The sequence below is a fragment of the Sceloporus occidentalis genome, unplaced genomic scaffold (assembly GCF_023333645.1).
Source record: "Sceloporus occidentalis isolate IW3139 unplaced genomic scaffold, rSceOcc1.0.p SCAF_87, whole genome shotgun sequence".
Taxonomy (NCBI): domain Eukaryota; kingdom Metazoa; phylum Chordata; class Lepidosauria; order Squamata; family Phrynosomatidae; genus Sceloporus; species Sceloporus occidentalis.
The window spans coordinates 3289160-3310537 of NW_028317067.1; the positions used below are offsets into that span (position 1 = coordinate 3289160).

A 21378-nucleotide genomic window follows, 5' to 3' on the forward strand; every position below is an offset into this window, starting at 1 on the left:
CTGTAGGGTTCCTTCATGTATTCGGTGTCGTTACACAATCTGATCTCCAGTGTAGCGACAGGGAGACTTACCGGTAAGCCCTAAGGAACATCTAGCCTCACCGTGTATGGACGTACCATCTATAGTGTGGGGAACTGGTTAATGTGCATTCTCTGTGGTCTCTGCATGGGTTGCTGGATCATCCCTTAAACGCATGACAATCTACCGAAAGGATCCACTCAACTAAAAAAATCCCTTGTTACCGTGGACACACTGGGGGCTGTATATAGACCGCAACACACAGAACAAAATCCTTCAGGTAGTGACCCTTAATTCTGGATCAGAGCAGCCCGGCCCTGCTTACCGGGCCTCTACTGCGTGCCCTCAGGGTTTTGTGCTGTGCGGTTTACATCATGCAGATGAGGGGAGCGAATAATCCGAGGAGTATATCAAGATGGCGGAACTGTTTGGTTTTACTTCAAACGCTGACATAGTGATATCATATCGCCCGAGTGTTACGTGTACAGAGAATGATCCGATAGTAAGAACACCGAACCGTACAAATTCGAGGTTCTGAGTCTGAGCTTCCAACACACTGGACAGACCGGAACTCGATAACATAAAATGGCTGAAAAGTAACCAGCCGCCTCTCCGATCACGGAGTACGCGAGCGCTTCCTATTGGTCAGGTTACGAGAGGGTTGCCATTTGAACATTAGACATTTGAGGAAGCGGTTACCTTGGTAACGCTGGCCTAGCGGAAGGAGCGTGGTAGGAAAGGCATAATTCGTGAATTCGGGGTCACGGACAGCCTTGTAAGTAAGCAGATAGCTTTTTACCGGTAGAACATCCCCGACATGAACTTACCATGTCTTTTATTGCCAGGGACCTCTAATGTATTTTAGTGTCTGCAGCTAATGACAATGCTTAATCACTAATTATGATACCTTGAGGGCATTAAACGTGTCTGTGTGTGTGTATATATATATATATGTCACTATTGAAAATGACCCCTCTTTTTTAGCACTTATGTACCAGAAAGCTCAGGATGTGTGTTTGAAGCGTAACACCCGTCCACATGCATTGTTTATGTTTATTTGCATTTGTGATGATGCTTTCCCTTATTATGGATACTCAAAAAAACTATTTTGTATCCCTGAAAATTAAACAATCCTACCCAAAGTTAAGTTGCCAGCTCATAATAGTCATCAATTTGACAAACCGGGCTGCTTTTCTATGTTTTAGGTTGTATTTGCCACAATGGAGCTCTTGGAGGTTTTGGGACCAGAAGAGACACCCAAAGCATCTACATGGTAATGTCTTTCATGTAAAGATTTCATATGGGATTCCGAAGCTGTGGTCATTATTACCTGAAATTTCATGCAAAAGTGAAATCTTACTCCTTTCTATAATAAAATAAACCCTATTGTGGGGCTGCATACACTGTTTACTTTAAATGCAATGTACATTGTCTCATCAGGTATGCCCTTGTTCCCCAAGGAGAAGCACCAAGTTCCCGCGTGGGTCACACCTGCATATATGTGCCTTCAATGGAAGAGTCAGCAAAGGGAAAAGTCGCCATCCTTGCAGGAGCAAACCCTGGGGGTTGTTTTTCGGATGCTTACATCTTAGATCTTGGTAATTAACACTAAAAGCGTGAGAAAACACGAGCGGATGTGGACTGTGGTTGATCGCCGTGCCGAGGATCTAATCCAGGAGTGTCCAACCTGAGGCCCTCCAGCTGCTGCAGGACCACATCTCCTCTTCAGCCAGCCCCCTTAGCTGAAAGAACATTATGGGAGATGTAGTCATGCAGCAGCTGGAGTGCCGCAGGTTGGACGCCCCTGATCTAACCTGTCTGTATGAGCCAAAACAGGAGCAAATGAAAATGTGTCATATAGATTAAAACATTTCATTTCTACAATTACAATTACTGTGATCATCTGGGAGCTGGAGCCAAGTTAAGCGTTACTTCCCATTCCCAGATAGGAATGGAAGCGTTTCTGAGTAGGGCAAGCAAGTTGTAAAATATAGTTAATTCTTTATTATTCTCCATTCAGCCTTCCCTATTCTGTCCTGCATAGGATTTTATGACGGCTATCATTTTCTTAATGTATTTAACGCATTATGTTTTCTCGCTGTAGATAGTCATACATGGGATGACGCAGACTGGGAAGGTCTGTTACCCCGTTACGAACATGCCTGCCTTTCTCCTTCAAGTGATCCGGGCAGCATCTGTGTGTTTGGTGGAGCCGAGCAGTCAATGAATAGAAATTGTGTTCAAGTATTGAAATCTGGTAGGTAGCTTGATATCCGTCCGTCCTGGACTTAATGGTATTACTTGCAAAAGTGAAGAATGGCTGTATATGTACTGATCAATATATAATATACCAATACTTTAAACACTAGAGGTCAAATTCTTGAATCAGAGGTCATGTTCAGCCATTGGAAAGTTATTTGTGGATGTTGTAACTCTCAATCACTCATACACAAATGCATTCATTTTGTCTGGCTTAAACCCATGCGTACACTTGTCTCTAACACTGCCATTAGTTATGTCTTGCTGCAATAAATCACAGGATATGTGATTTTGGAAGATTAACCTTCTGATGATTAATGCATACACATTTGTGTCATAACATTTTAACAAACATGTCCCTAAGATCACATTTTTGTTTAATAGGGACCTGCTCATGGAAAAGCCCTAAAGTTAAAGGAACGCCACCTTCCCCAAGAACCTTTCACACCTCTTCTGCTTCCATTGGAGACAAGCTTTATGTGTTTGGTGGGGGAGAAAAAGGTGCAGAACCTGTTGAAGATCCCCAACTTCATGTGTATGATGCAGGTAACAGGGATTATCTAAAGATTATTTTGCTTTGATGACGCAGTAAATTATATTTATATGTTTGAACTAACCAATGGAACTGCAGTTTTCAGGATACTGTAAACCATTGGCTGAACACTGAAAGGCATTCACAATGTTGTTAATAACATTATGTGCTTGTATTCACAAAACGGAGAGTTTGCAGGAGAGCCATGCTTAGAAAGACCCTTCCTTTTGCCGCGGAAACACATAGAAATATAACAGAATTGAATGTGATACAAAAGTTATACACATAGCAGGACTATTAGTTTCTATGGTGATGAGCAAACTTGACACCATAGTGACTTCATACCTGTAACCCCCAGATAATTTGTTGGGATTTAGGCAATTTTCTGGTTGGGTCCTTCTGTTCAAGATACCCTTCTGTTATATCTATGATATCCATCTTCTCTTGTATTTGCTCCAAGTGACCAATGCTGATGCTTTAGGCAACAGCCTTTTGCTTACTTTACCCTTGATCCTCTTTAAGAAGTCCCTGAGTATTCTCTACCTCTCCACAGTACCTGAAACAACTTTATGAGTATGTGACTGAGTAGGAACCGCACCATTCTAGTTACATGCAGGGTACTCGCTAGTGATGCTTATTAATAGAAAGTTCACAGGCTTATTTGTGCTGGTGATATTAAGCATCCTGCAAGTGCTACTACTCGTAAGAATCAAAGCATTTCACTTATGGGGAGATTGACCATCAAATTCATGTGCTAGAGTACTGTGATGGTTGGCATGAACTGAAGCTAGCTGCAAAAAAATTGGGGTAAAACTTTTTTTTACAAAAAATGCATTGCTTAATTAGAAGTTTGGTTTATCATATTCCTGTATTTGTCAAATGTTTAGTCATCAAACAGACGGCATAAGGGTCCCATGATTGTGGTTAATGGCGCTGGGGGAGACGCTCCTCTTCCTTTGTCTACCGCTTGGAACTTGGCAGCTGCCCTTTTTGCCCTATTTAAGATTGTTGTTTCAAATGTTATTTCGAATAATTTTTTTTACAGCCACCATCACATGGACTCAGCCAGTAACTCTTGGTGAGCCCCTAAAGCCTCGCCATGGCCATGTGGTGGCAGCAGTAGGAACAAAACTGTTCATTCATGGAGGAATGGCAGGTAGCACGTTTCTTGATGACATGTTTTGCATTGATACAGGTACATTTCAGCCTCTCTTTTTTTTTTTTTTTCCCTTTTCTGTTTAAGCCTAAACTGTATGGTTTAATTCTGTATGGAAGGATAAGACGTCCATGATTAGAATAAGGATCCTTTCCCTCTTTATTTTTTTTTTTTAACTTTGCTTAGTGCAGGGTTACCTCCATGATTTAGATCTTCTTATGTTCCCAATGAACAACCCTCTTCTTCAGTAGAACTTCGTTTGAGTGACTGAAGCAGCAGCCATTCACATGTATGTGATGTTACCATTGATGTTGAGCATGTGATTTTTAGAAGAAAAGCGCTTATTTTGGATCGTGCCTGCTACATATACCATTCGGAGACCATAGGAATGGCCGTAAACAGAAATCAGAGAATTATTTCAAAGCATAATTGTGTAGGGATTTGTGTGTATGCAACACTGTTTATGTACAGAAATTTGGTTTCTACACATAGGGCTTCCTATGAATATATTATATATATATATATATATGAACACACTATATGGACAAAAGTCTTTTGCATACCAAGTGAAGGGAAATCTTAATCCGTCAGCATACCAAGACATTTTGGACAATGCTATGCTTCCAACTTTGTGGGAACAGTTTGGGGAAAGGCCCTCTTCTATTCCAGCATGACTGTGCCCCCAGCGCACAAAAGTTCATAAGACATGGCTGGATGAGTTTGGTGTGGAAGAAGTTGACCTCAACCCCATCACACACATTTGGGATGAACTGGAACGGAGATTGCCAGCCAGACCTTATCATCCTGACCTTCTCATCCCAACATCAGTGCCTGACCTCACAAATGCTTCAAACTTCCCACAGAAACTCTCCAAAATCTTGTGGAAAACCTTTCCAGAAGAGTGGAAGCTGTCATAGCTGCAAAGGGGAGACCAACTTCATAATATCTACGTATTTAGAATGCAGTGTCATCAAAGTGCCTGTTGGTGTCCCAATACTTTTGTCCATATAGTGTGTTTATGTATGTATGTATGTGTCATATATATTTACATATAAGCTGTAAATGTCTTAAATATCCCTAAATGAACTTGTGTATGGTACTTTATTTGGGGCCACTCATTTTGGTTGCTTTACTTGCAGAAACAATGAAGTGGGAGAGATTGAATATGAAGGGAGATGTTCCCCCTCCTTGTGCAGCCCATTCTTCTGTTGCCTGGAAATCATACATTTATATATTTGGTGGAATGACGGAGCTGGGGGCAACAAACTCTATGTACCGGTTTAACACAGGTAGGTAACCATGAGTGGCACTGGAAACAAAAGCTTCCATTTACAGGCATTTTACAGTCACACTATTTGAAATACGAACCCCAGCTCTATTCGAAGGAGATAACACCTTCCAAACTGAGGTCAATACCATTTATCATATATATAGTATGTACGTATATCATTTCACCTTCTATCCATACTAAGGCAACCGTGATCATACCACCGGACTCTGCGCATGTCTCTCATTCAGTTACTTGTATGACTTCTGTATGTGTGTCCAGTATTGTGTCGTCCATGTAGAGGTCTATTCATTAAAGGCCAAGTTAGTCCATGTGCATGGAGAGGTGAATATGCCCCCCCCCATTGATTATGTTTTAAAAGGTAAGTCCCATGGGATAGGCTATCCTAAAGCAGCTGATCAGTGATTCCACTGAAATCCAATGTAGTGATTTCCATGCACGGGGGTCTCAGTAGACCCTAACCTGCAGCTTTTGCCAAGCCGGCTCTGGAGTTGGCTGGCGGTAGGCCAGCAGAGAAAATAGATGGTGTGTTGGGGAAAGTCCTCCAAGAATTTGCAAAGGGGCATCGCAAACATCAAACGTGTCAGTGTGTATGATGGCTGCAGTGTCACTTTAAACTGGCACTGAAAATGAATTATGCAAATCTCATGGTTACAGATCAAGAATTTTTGTTCACACTTTTGAGCTGATTTACATTTTATTCTTTCCTAGACACATCGCTTTGGACAAAGTTGGAGTTTGACTCCCCGTGTCCGCCAGCACGTTTAGATCATTCAATGTGTCTCCTTCCTTGGAAAATACAGACCGGCCTTTCCAACACAGAGAGACCTCAAACTCAACATGAGGAAAGGGACCTAGATGAAAGCTCTATAGAAAAGGAATACAGTAATTTAAAGCAGGTTTTCCTCTGTCTTATATTTGGGGGTATGAATACTGATGGGGATCTGTTTAGCGACTGCTGTGTCACAATGCTGCAAAAATAAATTCTACTAGTTTTATGTACACTATGGATACGTTCATTAATGTCAAGCCTCTCCCATTGTACAGTGCTATGGAATATGATGCCGCCTTAATAAACAATAAAAAAACACAACTCCACTAACATGGTTAAAATGGCTTAGGGACTGTCTTCATTTAACAGTTACACAAGTGGGGTCAGATATTCTACATCTATTTATGTTGGCAGTAGTACACTTGTTTAACATACACGCGTGTAAGGATGCTTTAAAGATTTAAGATTGAGTAGCAGTATTGACATAAGAAGATCATGTGTGCAAATACGCTTAATGATGTTGGACAGATCTGTTAAAACGAATGTAGTTCTGCAAACAGTATTCTTATCGTCCAGCACAAAGCATTTAAATGTCACCTTTACTCAGACTGGCCCGTGTCACAATCGTACCAACAATTTAACAGAGTACACTTAATGACAAGTGACATTCATGAAGATCCTACTTGAATAGTTATTCCCCTGATTTTTTTTTTTTTTTAAATTGTGATTTTGTTCTGTGTACACACTATTATAGAAGTATAAAACATTAGGAATAAATTCCCTTTTAAGCAAAGAGGTAGACATCCATCTTTCTCTTTCAGCAGTTGAATTTTAAGACTAAGCAACGATGGGGAATGTAGATAACCGGCATCTATTTGCATTGGCTGTATTTGTACATATAACTTAAGACAGCGTATTTGTACATTATAACTTAAGACAGCGTAATAATGTAAATTTAATCTGGGGCATCGTCACTTGTTAGGTGTAAGTCCTCGTCCTTCACTTAGCAATTAGTTTTATTTGGGAGAACAGAGAAACTGGAGTTCATCCAAGCTACTGTTTAACAACATATACAACATGGAGAACGCGTCTAACAAAACTGAAACGTACTATTGTGTGAAGTTAATATGGCGCCAAGCAGTACCTTGGAAGACCGTGGGGTTTACTGCATCATGATAATACAAGCTGTCAGATTTTTTTGCATCCCATACACAAATGTACCTTGTGCCTAAATTTAAATGAAGACTCACAGCAGTGGAGCACGCGACAGGACATTGAACATCAGCATCAAGTTTGAAGAACATTTAAAGTCGCTGCCATCAGATAAATTGTAACATGTATATTTCAACGGGTGTGCATCGAACGCTCCCTGATCACTGCGGGTGTTTGTAGTTTTATATATATATATATATATATATATATATATATATTATAAAATACACACACGCAGAGAGCCACTTGTTGGCTACTCAGCTATACGGTTTAGCCGGCCCATCGGTTGAAATTACCCAGCAGGACCAGAGTTGGACTGTTACAGCAATCTTTTTAATCTAACCAATCTATACCTGCATCCGCATTTAGCAAAAAGAGCAACCATCTTCTTCCCAGAGTATTTGGAGATATCTGGCAAACCAAGACCCCCCCCCCCCGACATTGCCAAAATAGCTCATATCCTATCCTGCAGTCTTTTATCTTCCCATTACCCTAATAATGCAGAGGAGAGCAATAGCTTGACAGAAAGATTAATCTTAAAAGGTATTGACAACCAGAAAGTTCCAGGTTTGCCCAAATTAGCCCATAGATTGTTATAGGCCAACATGAAGTAGGTTTATTACGTATCCCGAGTGCTTGTGAATTAACCCAGGTCGCCATGGCAACGAGGGAATCACTTCCTGGTGCCTAAGGTTCGGCAGGGATGCCCCCCCCCATATCTTACTGTATGCATGTGAATATTGGTGTTAATTAGTATGTTTGTTTACTCCCAGACAACAAAAAAAAAAATAAAAAAAAAAAATTAGCTGGCTCCTAAATCACAACCAAATTTGTGGACCCCTGAATCGACCAGACAAAAAAAAAACCAAAAACGTGACGTGAGTGTGAGGATTGCCGAGATATTTTAGAAATAGAAGCAGACAATACAAAAACGTACTAAGAAAAGAGATCATGTTAATTATCAAACATTTATTGTGGTCAATGATGGTAGAAAAAAGTTCTACATAGAATGTGCATGACCATTTTGTAAATAAATAACTTTTAAACAGGATACCCATGAAAATACCAGACCCCCACCCCCCAAAGGGAAACAGCAAAACAAAAATAAATGATTTTGGTGAGCAACTGCTAATGAAAAGCAGTAAACAGCCATTTTTAAGGCTTAGCATTTGCCTCCACTGGGTAGTGAAGAATTCACATGTAAATTACAGTTCTCCATTCAAATATTCTCTTAACAAAAAAGTTCGAGTCCAGTATTTACAATGTTACAGTAGCTAGGGACATCCTATAATTCATCCTTCTCGGTCTCTTCTCCTTCGGGAGGTGGTGCACCAGCTCCACCATAAAGTTTACCAACGATGGGCTGAACAATTTCTTCTAGTTCTTTCTTCTTGGCCTTGAAGTCTTCAATGTCTGCATCCTGATGACTCTCCAACCATTCAATTTTTTCTTCCACTGCCTTTTCAATGGTCTCCTTATCTTCGGAGGATAGCTTACCACCCAACTTCTCCTTGTCACCAATCTGATTCTTTAAAGAGTAAGCATAGCTCTCCAATTCGTTACGAGAATCAATACGCTCTTTCAGCTTCTTATCGTCTTCTGCAAACTTCTCAGCATCGTTGACCATTCTCTCAATTTCTTCTGGAGTCAAGCGATTCTGATCATTTGTAATGGTGATCTTGTTTTTGTTGCCAGTGCCCTTGTCTTCTGCAGTAACCCTCAAAATACCATTTACATCTATCTCAAAGGTGACTTCAATTTGGGGGACACCACGTGGCGCTGGAGGGATTCCAGTAAGATCAAAAGTGCCCAAGAGATGGTTATCCTTGGTCAATGGACGTTCACCTAAAAAGCAGCAATACCTTCGTTTAGAATTTGAACAAAAATATCAAAAATTCTCAGGAATTTACAAACTGGAAGCATGCTTTTAGAAATTAAGCACTCTCACTCAGTTTTATTATCAGATATATCCATAGACTGTATCCCAAATAATCTGTAGTCTATAAAAATAACAGGCTGCCTAATCATGGTGTAAACATTTATCAGAGCGTCTTCAAAAATCACTCACCTTCATAAACCTTTATGGTAACAGTAGGTTGGTTGTCAGAGGCTGTGGAGAAAATCTGAGACTTCTTGGTAGGCACAACAGTGTTCCTGGGGATAAGCTTTGTCATGACACCACCCACTGTTTCAATACCCAGAGTAAGAGGGCATACATCAAGAAGGACCAAGTCACCTAAAATAAGACAAAAATATGCATATTAGAACTATAAACTGCCAGCAGTAAGCCTGTATTATTGACCTGGTATAACTACACTTATGGAACTGCATCAGCCAGTTATTTATACTCCACTTACCAGTATCCTGATCACCAGAAAGCACACCAGCCTGGACAGCTGCACCATAGGCAACAGCTTCATCAGGGTTGATACCGCGAGATGGTTCCTTGCCGTTAAAGAATTCTTTCACCAACTGTTGGATTTTGGGAATGCGAGTTGAACCTCCCACAAGGACAATTTCATCAATGTCAGACTTCTTCAGGTCGGCATCTTCCAACACCTTCTGGACTGGCTTCATGGTGGAACGGAAGAGATCCTGAAAGGGAGTAACAAGATTAGGATTGCAAAATAGCGTTGAGACTATCGCTGCATTAGTGGCCGATTAATCGGAACTAAATAAATAGGCTGTGAAGACTATGAACATGCATCCTACTGTATTAAGCAAATTCTTACCATGTTGAGCTCCTCAAACTTGGCCCGGGTAAGAGTTTCTGAGAAGTCTTCACCCTCAAAGAAAGACTCAATTTCAATCCTGGATTGATGCTGAGCTGACAGAGCTCTCTTTGCCTTCTCAACCTCGCGACGCAGTTTCTGCACAGCTCTGTTGTCTTTCCTAACATCCTTGCCAGTTTTCTTCTTGTACAGCTTTATGAAGTGCTCCATGACTCTCTGATCGAAATCTTCCCCTCCAAGATGGGTATCTCCATTAGTAGCCACTACTTCAAATACACCATTGTCAATAGTCAGCAGAGACACATCGAAGGTGCCACCACCCAAGTCAAACACAAGGATGTTCTTCTCTCCCTCTTTCTTGTCTAGTCCATAAGCAATAGCAGCAGCTGTTCTGTAATAACAATATTTGAAGATATTACTATATGTTTAAAGAAGGAGCAGAAAACAAACACTTTCACTGAGGAGAAAAAGAAAAAAAAAAAAAAAATAGGAAGAAGTGAGAACTTACGGTTCGTTGATGATTCTCATTACATTCAGTCCTGCAATGGTACCAGCATCCTTGGTAGCTTGACGCTGGGCATCATTGAAGTAAGCTGGCACAGTGACTACAGCATGAGTAACCTAAAGGCAAGAAACACTTAGTTAGAAAGAAAAAAAAAAAAAAGTTTAAAAAGGCTCAAAGAATGACTCATAACAGGGTTTAAAAAAAATAAAATACAAAAAACACACCTTTTTACCAAGATAAGCCTCAGCTGTTTCCTTCATTTTTGTCAGGACCATAGCAGAAATTTCTTCTGGGGCAAAAGTTTTCATCTGATCACCAATATCAACCTGGATGTATGGTTTAGTCTTCCTTTCAAGGACCTAAAAAAGTAGTTAGAACAGAGTTAGGGGATGCCACCACTCCAGCGATTCTATAAAGCTCCCATTGTCTTCCCTTTTAAAGTAGATGAAGTGTTTGTGATCACAGCATACCTTGAAAGGCAGGTACTTGATGTCCTGCTGAACAGAGGGATCATTCCATGTGCGACCAATGAGACGCTTGGCATCAAACACCGTGTTCTCTGGGTTAGAAGTCAACTGGTTCTTGGCAGCATCACCAATAAGACGCTCTCCCTCCGGAGTAAATGCCACATAAGAAGGTGTAATTCTGTTACCCTGGTCATTGGCGATTATCTCAACACGACCATTTTTAAACACGCCAACACTAAAATAAAAGAGAGAGGACATAAGAATAATCTGAACATGTACCAACATGGGGAATCACTCATAGTGTGACAGCCTTAGGGGTAAAGCTTGGCTAGGTTATGAAGAACTGTCAATCACCAAGATATATTTAAAAGGTATATTAAAGATGTTATTGCCTTTGGCTTGCTTTTTAAGGCAGAGCCTAAACCGTGAAAAACCAAAAGGAAAAAATAAAATGGAGTGGTTGGATGAAAGAGAATGCAAGAGGAAAGCAGAAGGCCTATGCTGGATAACAAGCCGGTATTTAAGATCCATTTCAGATAACATATAGCTTACCAGGAGTAAGTGGTGCCCAGATCAATCCCGACCACCGTGCCAACATCTTCTCTCTTATCATCATCATCAGCATATACGCTGGCAACAACCAGCAAGAACAGCGCAAAATACTTCATGGTGACCATAAGATGCGAATGTCTTCACAACAGATGTACGTTTTCCGTAGATGAAGTCTCCACAGATATCCTGCACAAAAGAAGGGCGGTGTTAATATTTACAGTAATATTCAAGGACTGAATTTTTAAACGTAACCAAAAATTATAAAATAGATATGGAAAGCAGGAAGAGCAAAGTTTTTAACCCTTCACATCGGCTAAATACATAACAAGCGTTAAACGGATAAAAGATTCTGCCCTAATCAAGCATCCCTACAGATAAGCGGCAGGGAAAGGGGGAGGGACCTGCTTTTTAACACTCCTCCTACTTCACCACAGCCAATGAAAGGACTTGCTGATTCAGACATGGGTGGCCGGAGGAAGAGAGAACCTTCTAGATACGCTAGAATGCCCATTCTTCCTCTGAGAAGTGAAGGTGGGGGACTTAGAGCGTAATATAGCGCTGTATCCCCTGGAGTTCCCAACATAACAACCAAACCTTGGATTTATATTACAGTTTATGAAGACATTACATTTTATAGAATGCTACCGAATGGAATATTAAGATCAACCTATATTAACCTTAACATGAACACACAAGACACACTGGTACAGACAGGAGGGCCCTGCCCTATGAGCTCACACTCTACTAGAGCACATAGTTATTCATAAAATATACACAATATGCAGCCCAAGTCCATCATCATTTCCATAGCAGCTGGTTACATTGTAAATATAGACATTAGAAATAGATTGATTTCAATGAACACTGTAGCTATAACCCTTTTAAGGAACGAATACTGTAGCCACAAACCTATGAATGAATAAATACTGTAGCCACAAACCTATGAATGAACACCGCAGCCATAAACGGATTAAACCCACATAAAGGCGAAAGCTACGTAAAGGATCGCCTGACATCACATCCAGCGAGGACCTGAGGGGCATTATTAGGCGTGTCCTCCATCCCCGCAGACCGGCACACGGTGTCAGGCCAGATGAGACCCTATACAGACTTGGGCTATTACTATCCAAATACAAAAGAACTTAATGAAGCAATAATCCAAAGACCTATTGGCTGGATGTGCTGAAGGATAAGTTAGCCATTTAAACACCAGGGTAATGCGCTTAAAGACACAGCAATGCAACCTCTTTGTAATACTGACAGAGCCAATATGAAGCCTCTTTAACGAAACGAACGGAATTCAGCCAGCATCTAAACAACGCAGACTCCCAATAACCGCACAGGCTTCCGTCATTTGCCAACGTTGCCTGACCAGATCCGAAGCTCACATCTATCTATCTATCTATCTATATATGCCTATAAATGCCAAGAATATAAATAACCCAGCAGTACATACCGAACTCAAAAAGCCGCGTTCTCCCAATTCTCTGTATTTTCTATTCGCCGATTGCTGTCAGACTGACGTACCACGCGCCGGTGTGCTTTTTATATCCTCCCGGCCGATCAAAGTCGTGGAGCCCAATCATTGGTCCATCCGCGGCGCGTTGGAGTCACCCTATTCGTTACTATTTCCTAAGCTGTCCGCAGCGGATTCGCACACGTTATCTGCGTCGACACACTCCGCCCTCTCCTCGCCAATCCTCAACGACACGCGCCACGCCTTGTGCTCTTACAGCTGGACCAATCGTGTGCTTGGCCGTGGCGCTTCGTGTACCTTTGATTGGCTGGGTTCGCTATCTGTCAGATGAAGTTATGTTTCAGCCGGTTCGCTTCGTTTCTGGAAGTTTCCGACCTCCCACAATTTCGTCAGAATGTCGTCAGATTGTGGGCTCGCAATCGTAAAGCGCTATGCTGTAACTGCACGCAACATGCTTAAAATGTGCATAATACGTATTTAATTATATGATGCGTGCCATATACATGGATCACATATGCGACATGTAATCTTCAACTGCATTCATAAATGGATAAAAGTACACGAAAATGTGCATAAGGGAGACAATTTACTGAAAATAATCACTAACAATAAGAGAGAGAGGAAAAAAAACAAAAAACGACAGCATCACATAACCTGAGAGTTTCTACATAGGGCAATCCCCCGGAGTCTGTTATTTTCTGCCCCAAACTTAAGGTAAGGTGGCAGATTTTTAGGGTCACATGAGGAGCTGGCTTCTTCCTATTCCACACTGGTGGTTGATATCCCTGCCTAAATGAAGGTGACTCTGTTAAGTGCATATTTAAATAATAAGTCAAGTCTTTCGGATCTTCATGATGAGCTATAAATGGGTTAATATTTCAAGCGTATCAGGGTCGGCTCATCGACAAGGTTTGCAGGTATGGTTATCAATTAGGTTTTTGTCATCGACAACATTAACAAGCCGGAAGGAGAAGATACATTGCAGATGTAACACATCTAGGCTTAGTTCTTGCAGCCACTGTGGGTTTATAGCTAAAGATACACAAGCGATTGTGAAGCCTTTAGCCTTTGACCTCGGGCCCAATGGTAACAGGTGGATCTACTGGGTAACGCAAGGATTCAGTTTTGTGGCCACCGGCATGCAGCCACAGCTACGATCCGGTGGGTATACAGATCCTGGGAACGAGCCCCTTGCTGCGGGTCATCACTGAGAAATAGGTCAAAATAGAACAATAGCCTTTATGCTCCTCTCAACATGGAAAGGAAACCCTGAAGAAATAGTTTTGAAAAACATGGGAGCCTCTATCTGGCTTTGACCCGGAGATTGCCAGGTGAGCGCTGCGCCTCCGGGTCAAGACCCGAATCCTCCGGGTAGCCCCGTTCCTTGTCCATTTTTTTCCTTTAAACAGGGGTGTTTCCTGCTGCCATCAGTGGGAACACCCCCAACATCAGCAAGAACTCCCCCAACATCAGTCGCAAGGGAAGGCTTCGTATAGCCGGAGTCCAAAAGTTCCCAGGTATGCCGATATCCCTCCTAGGTGCAGTGAGCCAGGGACCCGCGTCCGGGCATAAACTGAAAAATATAAGGGAGCCTCATCTCAGACTGTGCTGTTGGACCAGTCTGATAAACTAACAGAGAGGTTTCCTCTGTTATGGTGAAAGTTAGCAAAAAGCAGTGATACCTCACCTGAGTATGTATCTTCCCATAGGGCAGGCTATTTCAGCACTGTCCATTCTTGGTCAGAGTTGAGGCTTCCATGATGTTTTTCTCACCTTAGGTTATTCAGGGTATGCCCAGATGTGGGTCCCTGGCTCACCGCACCTAGAGGGATATCAGCCGTACCACAATGACGAGGCATATAAGAGGCAGCTGTTTCCGCACTGTCCATTCTCAATTTGAGATGAGGCTCCTTTCTTTAAGGTTCTGCTAGCTTTCTGAGTTATCCCAAAATGAGACACCATAATTGTCATCTAGGCCGACAGAGCACAGCTCACCAAAGCTGTAATTGTACAAATAAGAAGGGATCTGAGGCCATGAGTAACTCAGCCAATGGTCACGCTCCAGGCAACTGGATATTTGACTAGTCTTCCAAGGATGAAAAAAAGTGGGAAATAAATACATACCTGTACATTAAGATTTAGCTCATTCATTTGATATTCAAAAAACCTCGAAAAAATGCAGACACAAAAACGAATAAGAAAATCCATCTAAGATCTGTCAAAACTTAACAGTAGCAATCCAACCCAGAATGATCCGGGTAGTATGACTTACTATCTAATTTGACCTATTTCCAAGGGCATAATCAGAAAGTAAATTTAGGAGACATTTATGTAGAAATAGAATAATTCTAGTATATATGTATTTCATAGGACTGGGGTGACATCATGTATCCAAACACAAAATGACTTGGAACCCACCGTTCCCTCAATGAGGATGTCATAGTCCCTTTTTGCTACAACAAATTTAGCACACGTCCAGCATATGTAGGCGCTGCTAAAAAAAAAGGCTCATGATGCAACATCCATGCATTACTCAAGATTCCAGAAATTCATGTATTACCTGGAAGAGCAATAGTACCGGTACCTGTCAATGGTTCCTCACTAAACCTCCTGTGGCCATATCTTGTATTACATGCATGAGAGAGGAGAGAGGAGAGAGAGACACAGAAGGGGAAAAAAAAACAAAAAAAAAAAAAAAGGAGAAAGTACAAGAAATGTCAAAAAGGTCCAACAAATGTGGGACCCATCATATGCTCTCAAAGTCATAATGGAGTTGTTATAGTTGAGCCACTTATAGACCTAGAGGATTATTCACTAGGGCAGGAGTTGGAAAGAGAGCAATAGTTTGGAAGAGGTCTATAATCATATAACGTAGGCAAGGGAATGGTGATGAGTCAAAACACAACCTCTTTGCGCTATGGATAATGATGGCGCTGTATCACACAATAAAGAATAATGTAAAAGTGATTAGGTTATGCAGCAACCAGCAGGTGGTGTATATTCCACGAGAGTCCTCCTCTGCCAGACACTAAACACTAAGCTACAAATTAAAAAAGGAGAACTTAGTATATATGCATGTTTATCGTGTAAAAATATATGACTTGAGTGATTTTATTCAAACCTTAAAAGGGGCACTTTTATTATTATTTGCACTTTAGTATCCATATAAAGCTGGATCGTTTGCCCAACAGATGCAATTCCTAGTCACTATGGCAGCTGGCTTTTATGAAGACTTGGGGTAAATGCTATCCCTGTAACAGTATCTTACACCGTTGGGGCAGTGGGTTTTAACTGGCTCATTTATTTATTCATGATGAAGGCCAAACACTAGCAAGTTTCTGTAGCACGAAGGGCTATGCTGACCCTGTATAATGCATAATTTAACTGTGTACTAAGCCTTTGAAGGAATCTTACGGATTTAACTATACATCATACAGGGCCTGCCAAGCTGTACCTGCAGCACAAGCTCACTGGGGGTGGAAAGCGAGTACTGACTTAATAATAGTAATAATTATAATTTCTCCAGTAGCAGGCAAATAGTGGGTACAATAAAAACACCCATATAGCTTGTACTTATTACAACTGACACAGTCCATTGGAATTCTCACCGTCACGGTTGAAGAAGGAACAGGATTGTTTAAACACGAGAACAATTTCCACTCCAGTGTCCCCCATCTGTAACCAGAGGGATGATACGTCATCTGATTCAAACAGAATTGTGGCTTCAGCTCACCAGACACATGCACAACGAAGGGATGTCCATGGAAAGTTTCTACTGCAAGAAGGGCTGGCCCTGCATAATGCATAGCTCAATGCATTATCTGACCTGATACGTTTACAGGGCAATTTAAGTCTGGCCACTTTATTAGGTACACGTGTTCAATTGCTTGCGAACACAAAGCAATCACATGGCAGCAGCTCAATGCATTCAAGCATGTAGACGTGGTCAAGACAACTTGCTGAAGTTCAAACCGAGCCAAACCGAGCATCAACCTGCCTCGTATCAACAGTTCAGGCTGGTGGTTGTAGTGTAATGGTGTGGGAGACATTTTCTTGGCACGCTTTAGGCCCCTTAGTACCAATTGAGCATTGTTTAAACGTGACAGCCTACCAGAGTATTGTTGCTGACCATGTCCATCCCTGTATGACCACAGTGTAACCATCTTCTGTTGGCTACTTCCAGCAGGATAATGCACCGCGTCACAAAACTCACATCATCTCAGACTGGTTTCTTGAACATGACAATGAGTTCACTGAACTCCAATTACCTCCACAATCACCAGATCTCAATCCAATAGAGCACCTGGAACAATTGTCAGCTACTGGTTTTACTCATCATTAGAACGATATTAGCACCGAAGATTGTGCAGGTCTGTTAACAGACCTTGTATGTCTGGTTTTCACCAACCTCATGGCAGTTTGTTCACTGGGTAGAAGTCTTTATTGCAAACGTTGTACATGTTCTAGGATTATCAATAATAATTAAATGCATGTTCAACAAAAAAAAAAAAAACCCCATCGAGACTGTGCTAAAAAGGTGACAAGTGACCCAGACTACCAGAATATACCTTCTGCTGCTCTACCTTCCATCTAAACGTTGCTTCTCCCTCCACTGGTGCGATAATATTTCTACTACCTTATGCAAGACTCATTTTCAGCGGTGAATATTATCCAAAGAAGCACTTAAGTCTGTTTTGTTATTGCTACCTCTCACCTGCAGATTCAATTCCTATTTTTAAACCAGCAATCTTCTTCATTTGAAAAACGCAACAAAAACCATCTCGAAGCACAAGAGAAGAAATATACCGTATTTGCTCGATTATAAGACGACCCCCCAAAATCTGAATATTAATTTAGGAAAAAAAGAAAAAGCCTCAATATAAGACGACCCTGTAGGAAAAAAAGTTTTACCAGTAAATGTTAATTCATGTAAACTATTACATTTTTTAATAAAAGCTATGATTGAGAAAAATATTTTTTTTGTTTTTTATTTCCTTGTATTTTCCAACCTGCCCCCCAGTTACGCACATCTGCCCCCAGGCTTGCCACTCCAATATGGCACTGTGGCCCATGATATGCCTTTTAACCCTCTATATGCCACTGTGCCCCATTATATGCCTTTTAACCCCTATGTGCCACTCTGCCTCCAGAAATAAGGCATTCAGGAGGCAGAGTGGCGTTCAGGGGGTTAAAAGGCATTTCATAGAGCACTCTGCCTCCAGAAATGCCCTATGCCCCCATTTAACACTCCCCCCCCCCCCCCACTTACCGGTGCTTCCAATTTCCTGCTGTATACCGGGGCAGCAGTCTTCCTTCTGTCTCCCCTCCATTTAACATTCTCCCCCTCACCCCACACACACTTACCGGTGCTTCCAATTTCCTGCCGTATACCGGGGCAGCAGTCTTCCTTACGCTGCAGCCGGAAGGAGGTGTGGCTAGCAGCGGGGGTTGTCTGCGTCCATCGCGCAGACCTTCCCCGGCTGTCAGAGATCAGAGTTCCCCGCACCGGCTAGCCACACTTCCATCCGGCTGCAGCGGAAGTTGTCTACGCGGATCACGTGGACGTCAACCTGCTGCCCCGGTATACAGCAGGAAATTGGAAGCACCTGTAAGTGTGTGTGGGGTGGGGGGGAGACAGAAGGATCCAGGTACCCTGCAGCGGTGCGGGGGATCTGGATCTTAGTCTCATAGTCAGACCTCTATTTGAGGTCTGATTATAAGACGACCCCGATTAGAAGACAAGGGGTATTTTTCAGAGAATTTGCTCTGAAAAAAAACCTTGTCTTATAATCGAGCAAATACGGTAATTTCATAGTATGAAAAAAAATTAAACTCAACACAGAAAATTAAGACCAAAACGCAAGCACACGCCATCTTTTATAGAAACTAAACTAATAATCGGTTATCCCAAATCATTGCACTGCGCCCACCCCACGTTAGTACATTGCTGTGAAGCTCTTTTGCTAATCGGCCACAAAAAAACCAAAACATTATCGTGATTGGGCAGTTAGGCCTGGTTCATAATTGGCATTCCAATTTGTCACATAGGTATTTAATACGGCGGAGGACAGGGATCTGTGCAGGCCACTCAACTTCTTTAAGAATGATCTCAACAAACCAATTCTGTATGGCCCTTACCTTGTGCATAATGGCATGCAGAAACAAGGAAGGGCCTTCCCCAAAAAGCTTGAAGCATAGAATCAACGTAGAATGTCCCTTTTATTGGAGCTAAAAGGCTTGTCCTGAACTATATTTAAAAAAAGCCTCAGGCCACTATTGCTCCTTCACCAATATCGCGTATAGTATGGTAGAATAGAAGGCAGGTAGCATTCTCATTTATTCGACAGCCAGAGAGTGAAGCAGGATTCCTCACTCCATATAACACAGTTCCACCGATGACAGGCTTTACACCGCACTAGCCAACAACTGGCATTGAGTATTCCGATCACAGCCTACATGCAGATGCTCTGCCGTGGACAGCTGATATTCCAATGACATCGCTCGTACGGACAGTTTAGGGAGCTGTAGTATGACCAAGGTTGCCACATCAGCTGTTTCTACAGGTTATGTATTTACGTTGTATGTTGCTGACAACCTACAGTGCGGCTCTGATTAGCGTGAGTTTAGACATTCCATATAACAAAGAGAAATACTTCATAGAGAACCATGAGCGCACAGAGGGAAGGCGATCATTATCATTATAGGGTAACAGGACATTTATTATTCAGATTCTGTTCTATGTGCTTCAACCAATCAGGCAACAGCCAGATTCCGTATGATGGACACTAACCAGAACCTTTAGTACACTGAAAAAAAGGAAGCTGAAAGGAACAATGTATTAAACATAGAATTTGATGATAGATAAGAAGCATTCGGGCCCATCTTGTGCTTTTTCTTGCGTTAAAGACTCGAACCTATTGTAGTGGACAGAATACATGACGAACTATGACGATGCTTGAATCACACCTTAGAAATCACATGAAAGGATAATGTTGATCCTCCTTTAATGCTGCGCCCTTCAGATCAGCATCTCATAGAAACAAACCCGTCATCCTGCAATCTAAGCAGTGCTTAGGAGTTATATCACCTTCAGCTGCATGGAGTATCAGCCTTTGCTTGCATACACACGCTCAACAACGTTTCTCAGACACATGTGTACAGAAATGTTTATGTAAAAAGGTAAAGATTAGGCACAAAGCAGTTTCTAATAATGAAAACCTGTATGACCTGCCAGGAGCAGAATGATGGTGCAATAGAAATAAATTTATTGTTTTATATAGCACCACCACATCCACAGCGCTGTACAATGGGGAAAAAGGATATAACAAGTAGAGCATCGCATAAAAAATTAGTAAGGAGGGCCCTGCCCCAAAGAGCTTACAATCTAAAATTTGGGTTATATTACACAAGATGTAAAATAAATTAGGATTGGTTGTTTCTTTAAAATAGGCGGCCTCGTGTGCATAAAACTACCGACTACCTGTGAAATATATCAGTCCATGCCAGTGCATGAACCAGCTCAACTTCTGAAAGCGAAGACTTCTTCACAACAGACACTCGCTTACCCTGTCACTTTACTTCCGGTTTACAACGCAGTACATCGTCCAGTATTTCCTACGTTTCCGGAATGCATTGCCCAAATTTTGCTACGGGAGGTGAGAGGATCCACTTTTCGCCGGCATGCGCAATTAAATATCAGCGGCCGCTGCTCGCGCAGGCGCACTGCATTTTGGAGGGCCTGCACATGGGCAGTATTGACGCAGCGCCTCTATTCGCGCATGCCTAATGTGTTCGGCCCCTTCATTTTACGCATGCGCGGACCTTAGTTTCTGGGAGGCTGCGGCTGACAAGGATTCCGGCAGCACCGGAGGGCGGAGACCGTGCCGTAGAGAACCGTGTAAGCACAAGGGGAATGCGGAAGGGTTCGTTGTGGGGTAACCGGACTTCGGAGAGTCCCTGTGTTTTAGGAGGTGCTTGGATGGCACATATAACGTCAGAATGAGGCATAATGTTATTCTAAGGGGTTCAGGTGAATGTGCATGTAACAGAGGTGGGAAACATGTCGCCTTCTTGTTGTTCTTAAACTTAAAATATCTTGATTAGCCAGGCTCTTGACTAGCTGAGCATCATAGGAGTTGTGATTCTGCAGCACTCCCCGCAGCACATATGTAGCATGTCCTTTCATAGAGTTAAATGTCTAAAGGCACATTAGATCGTACATAGTTTTTGGAAATATTACCTCCAGAGGCTTGGGGGACGTTTAAATACCTCATTGTACAGCAATGATCGGTTCTGTATGGCCCATCTTCATATGCCAATCAAGTCATATCAGTGTTTCAGACATGGAGGCTCAGAGAGTCTATTCTGGCCCTTCTGACATGAAATAGGGATTCTGTTTAAAGAAACAG

General features: G+C 42.0%; 2 protein-coding genes across 3 annotated transcripts; one reads left to right on the forward strand and one right to left on the reverse strand.

Moving 5' to 3' along the window:
• The first annotated feature begins 1238 nt into the window (after positions 1-1238).
• Positions 1239-6236, forward strand: LOC149284938 (rab9 effector protein with kelch motifs-like). Of its 2 annotated transcripts, XM_089496128.1 has the most exons (7): positions 1239-1291; positions 1459-1616; positions 2123-2275; positions 2662-2823; positions 3855-4004; positions 5105-5254; positions 5965-6236. In XM_089496128.1, the coding sequence occupies exons 1-7, from the start codon at positions 1239-1241 to the stop codon at positions 6234-6236; spliced, it is 1098 nt and encodes a 365-aa protein (XP_089352254.1). The 2 variants fall into 2 exon arrangements, with proteins under 2 accessions (XP_089352254.1, XP_089352255.1); XM_089496129.1 differs by lacking the exon at positions 2123-2275.
• A 2286-nt stretch (positions 6237-8522) lies between these two features.
• On the reverse strand, positions 8523-11618 carry LOC149284939 (endoplasmic reticulum chaperone BiP). Its single transcript, XM_089496094.1, has 8 exons — positions 11494-11618; positions 10945-11176; positions 10699-10833; positions 10478-10590; positions 9970-10360; positions 9595-9832; positions 9306-9473; positions 8523-9082 (listed from the first exon to the last, which is right to left on the reverse strand). The coding sequence occupies exons 1-8, from the start codon at positions 11616-11618 to the stop codon at positions 8523-8525; spliced, it is 1962 nt and encodes a 653-aa protein (XP_089352220.1).
• Positions 11619-21378: the final 9760 nt, after the last annotated feature.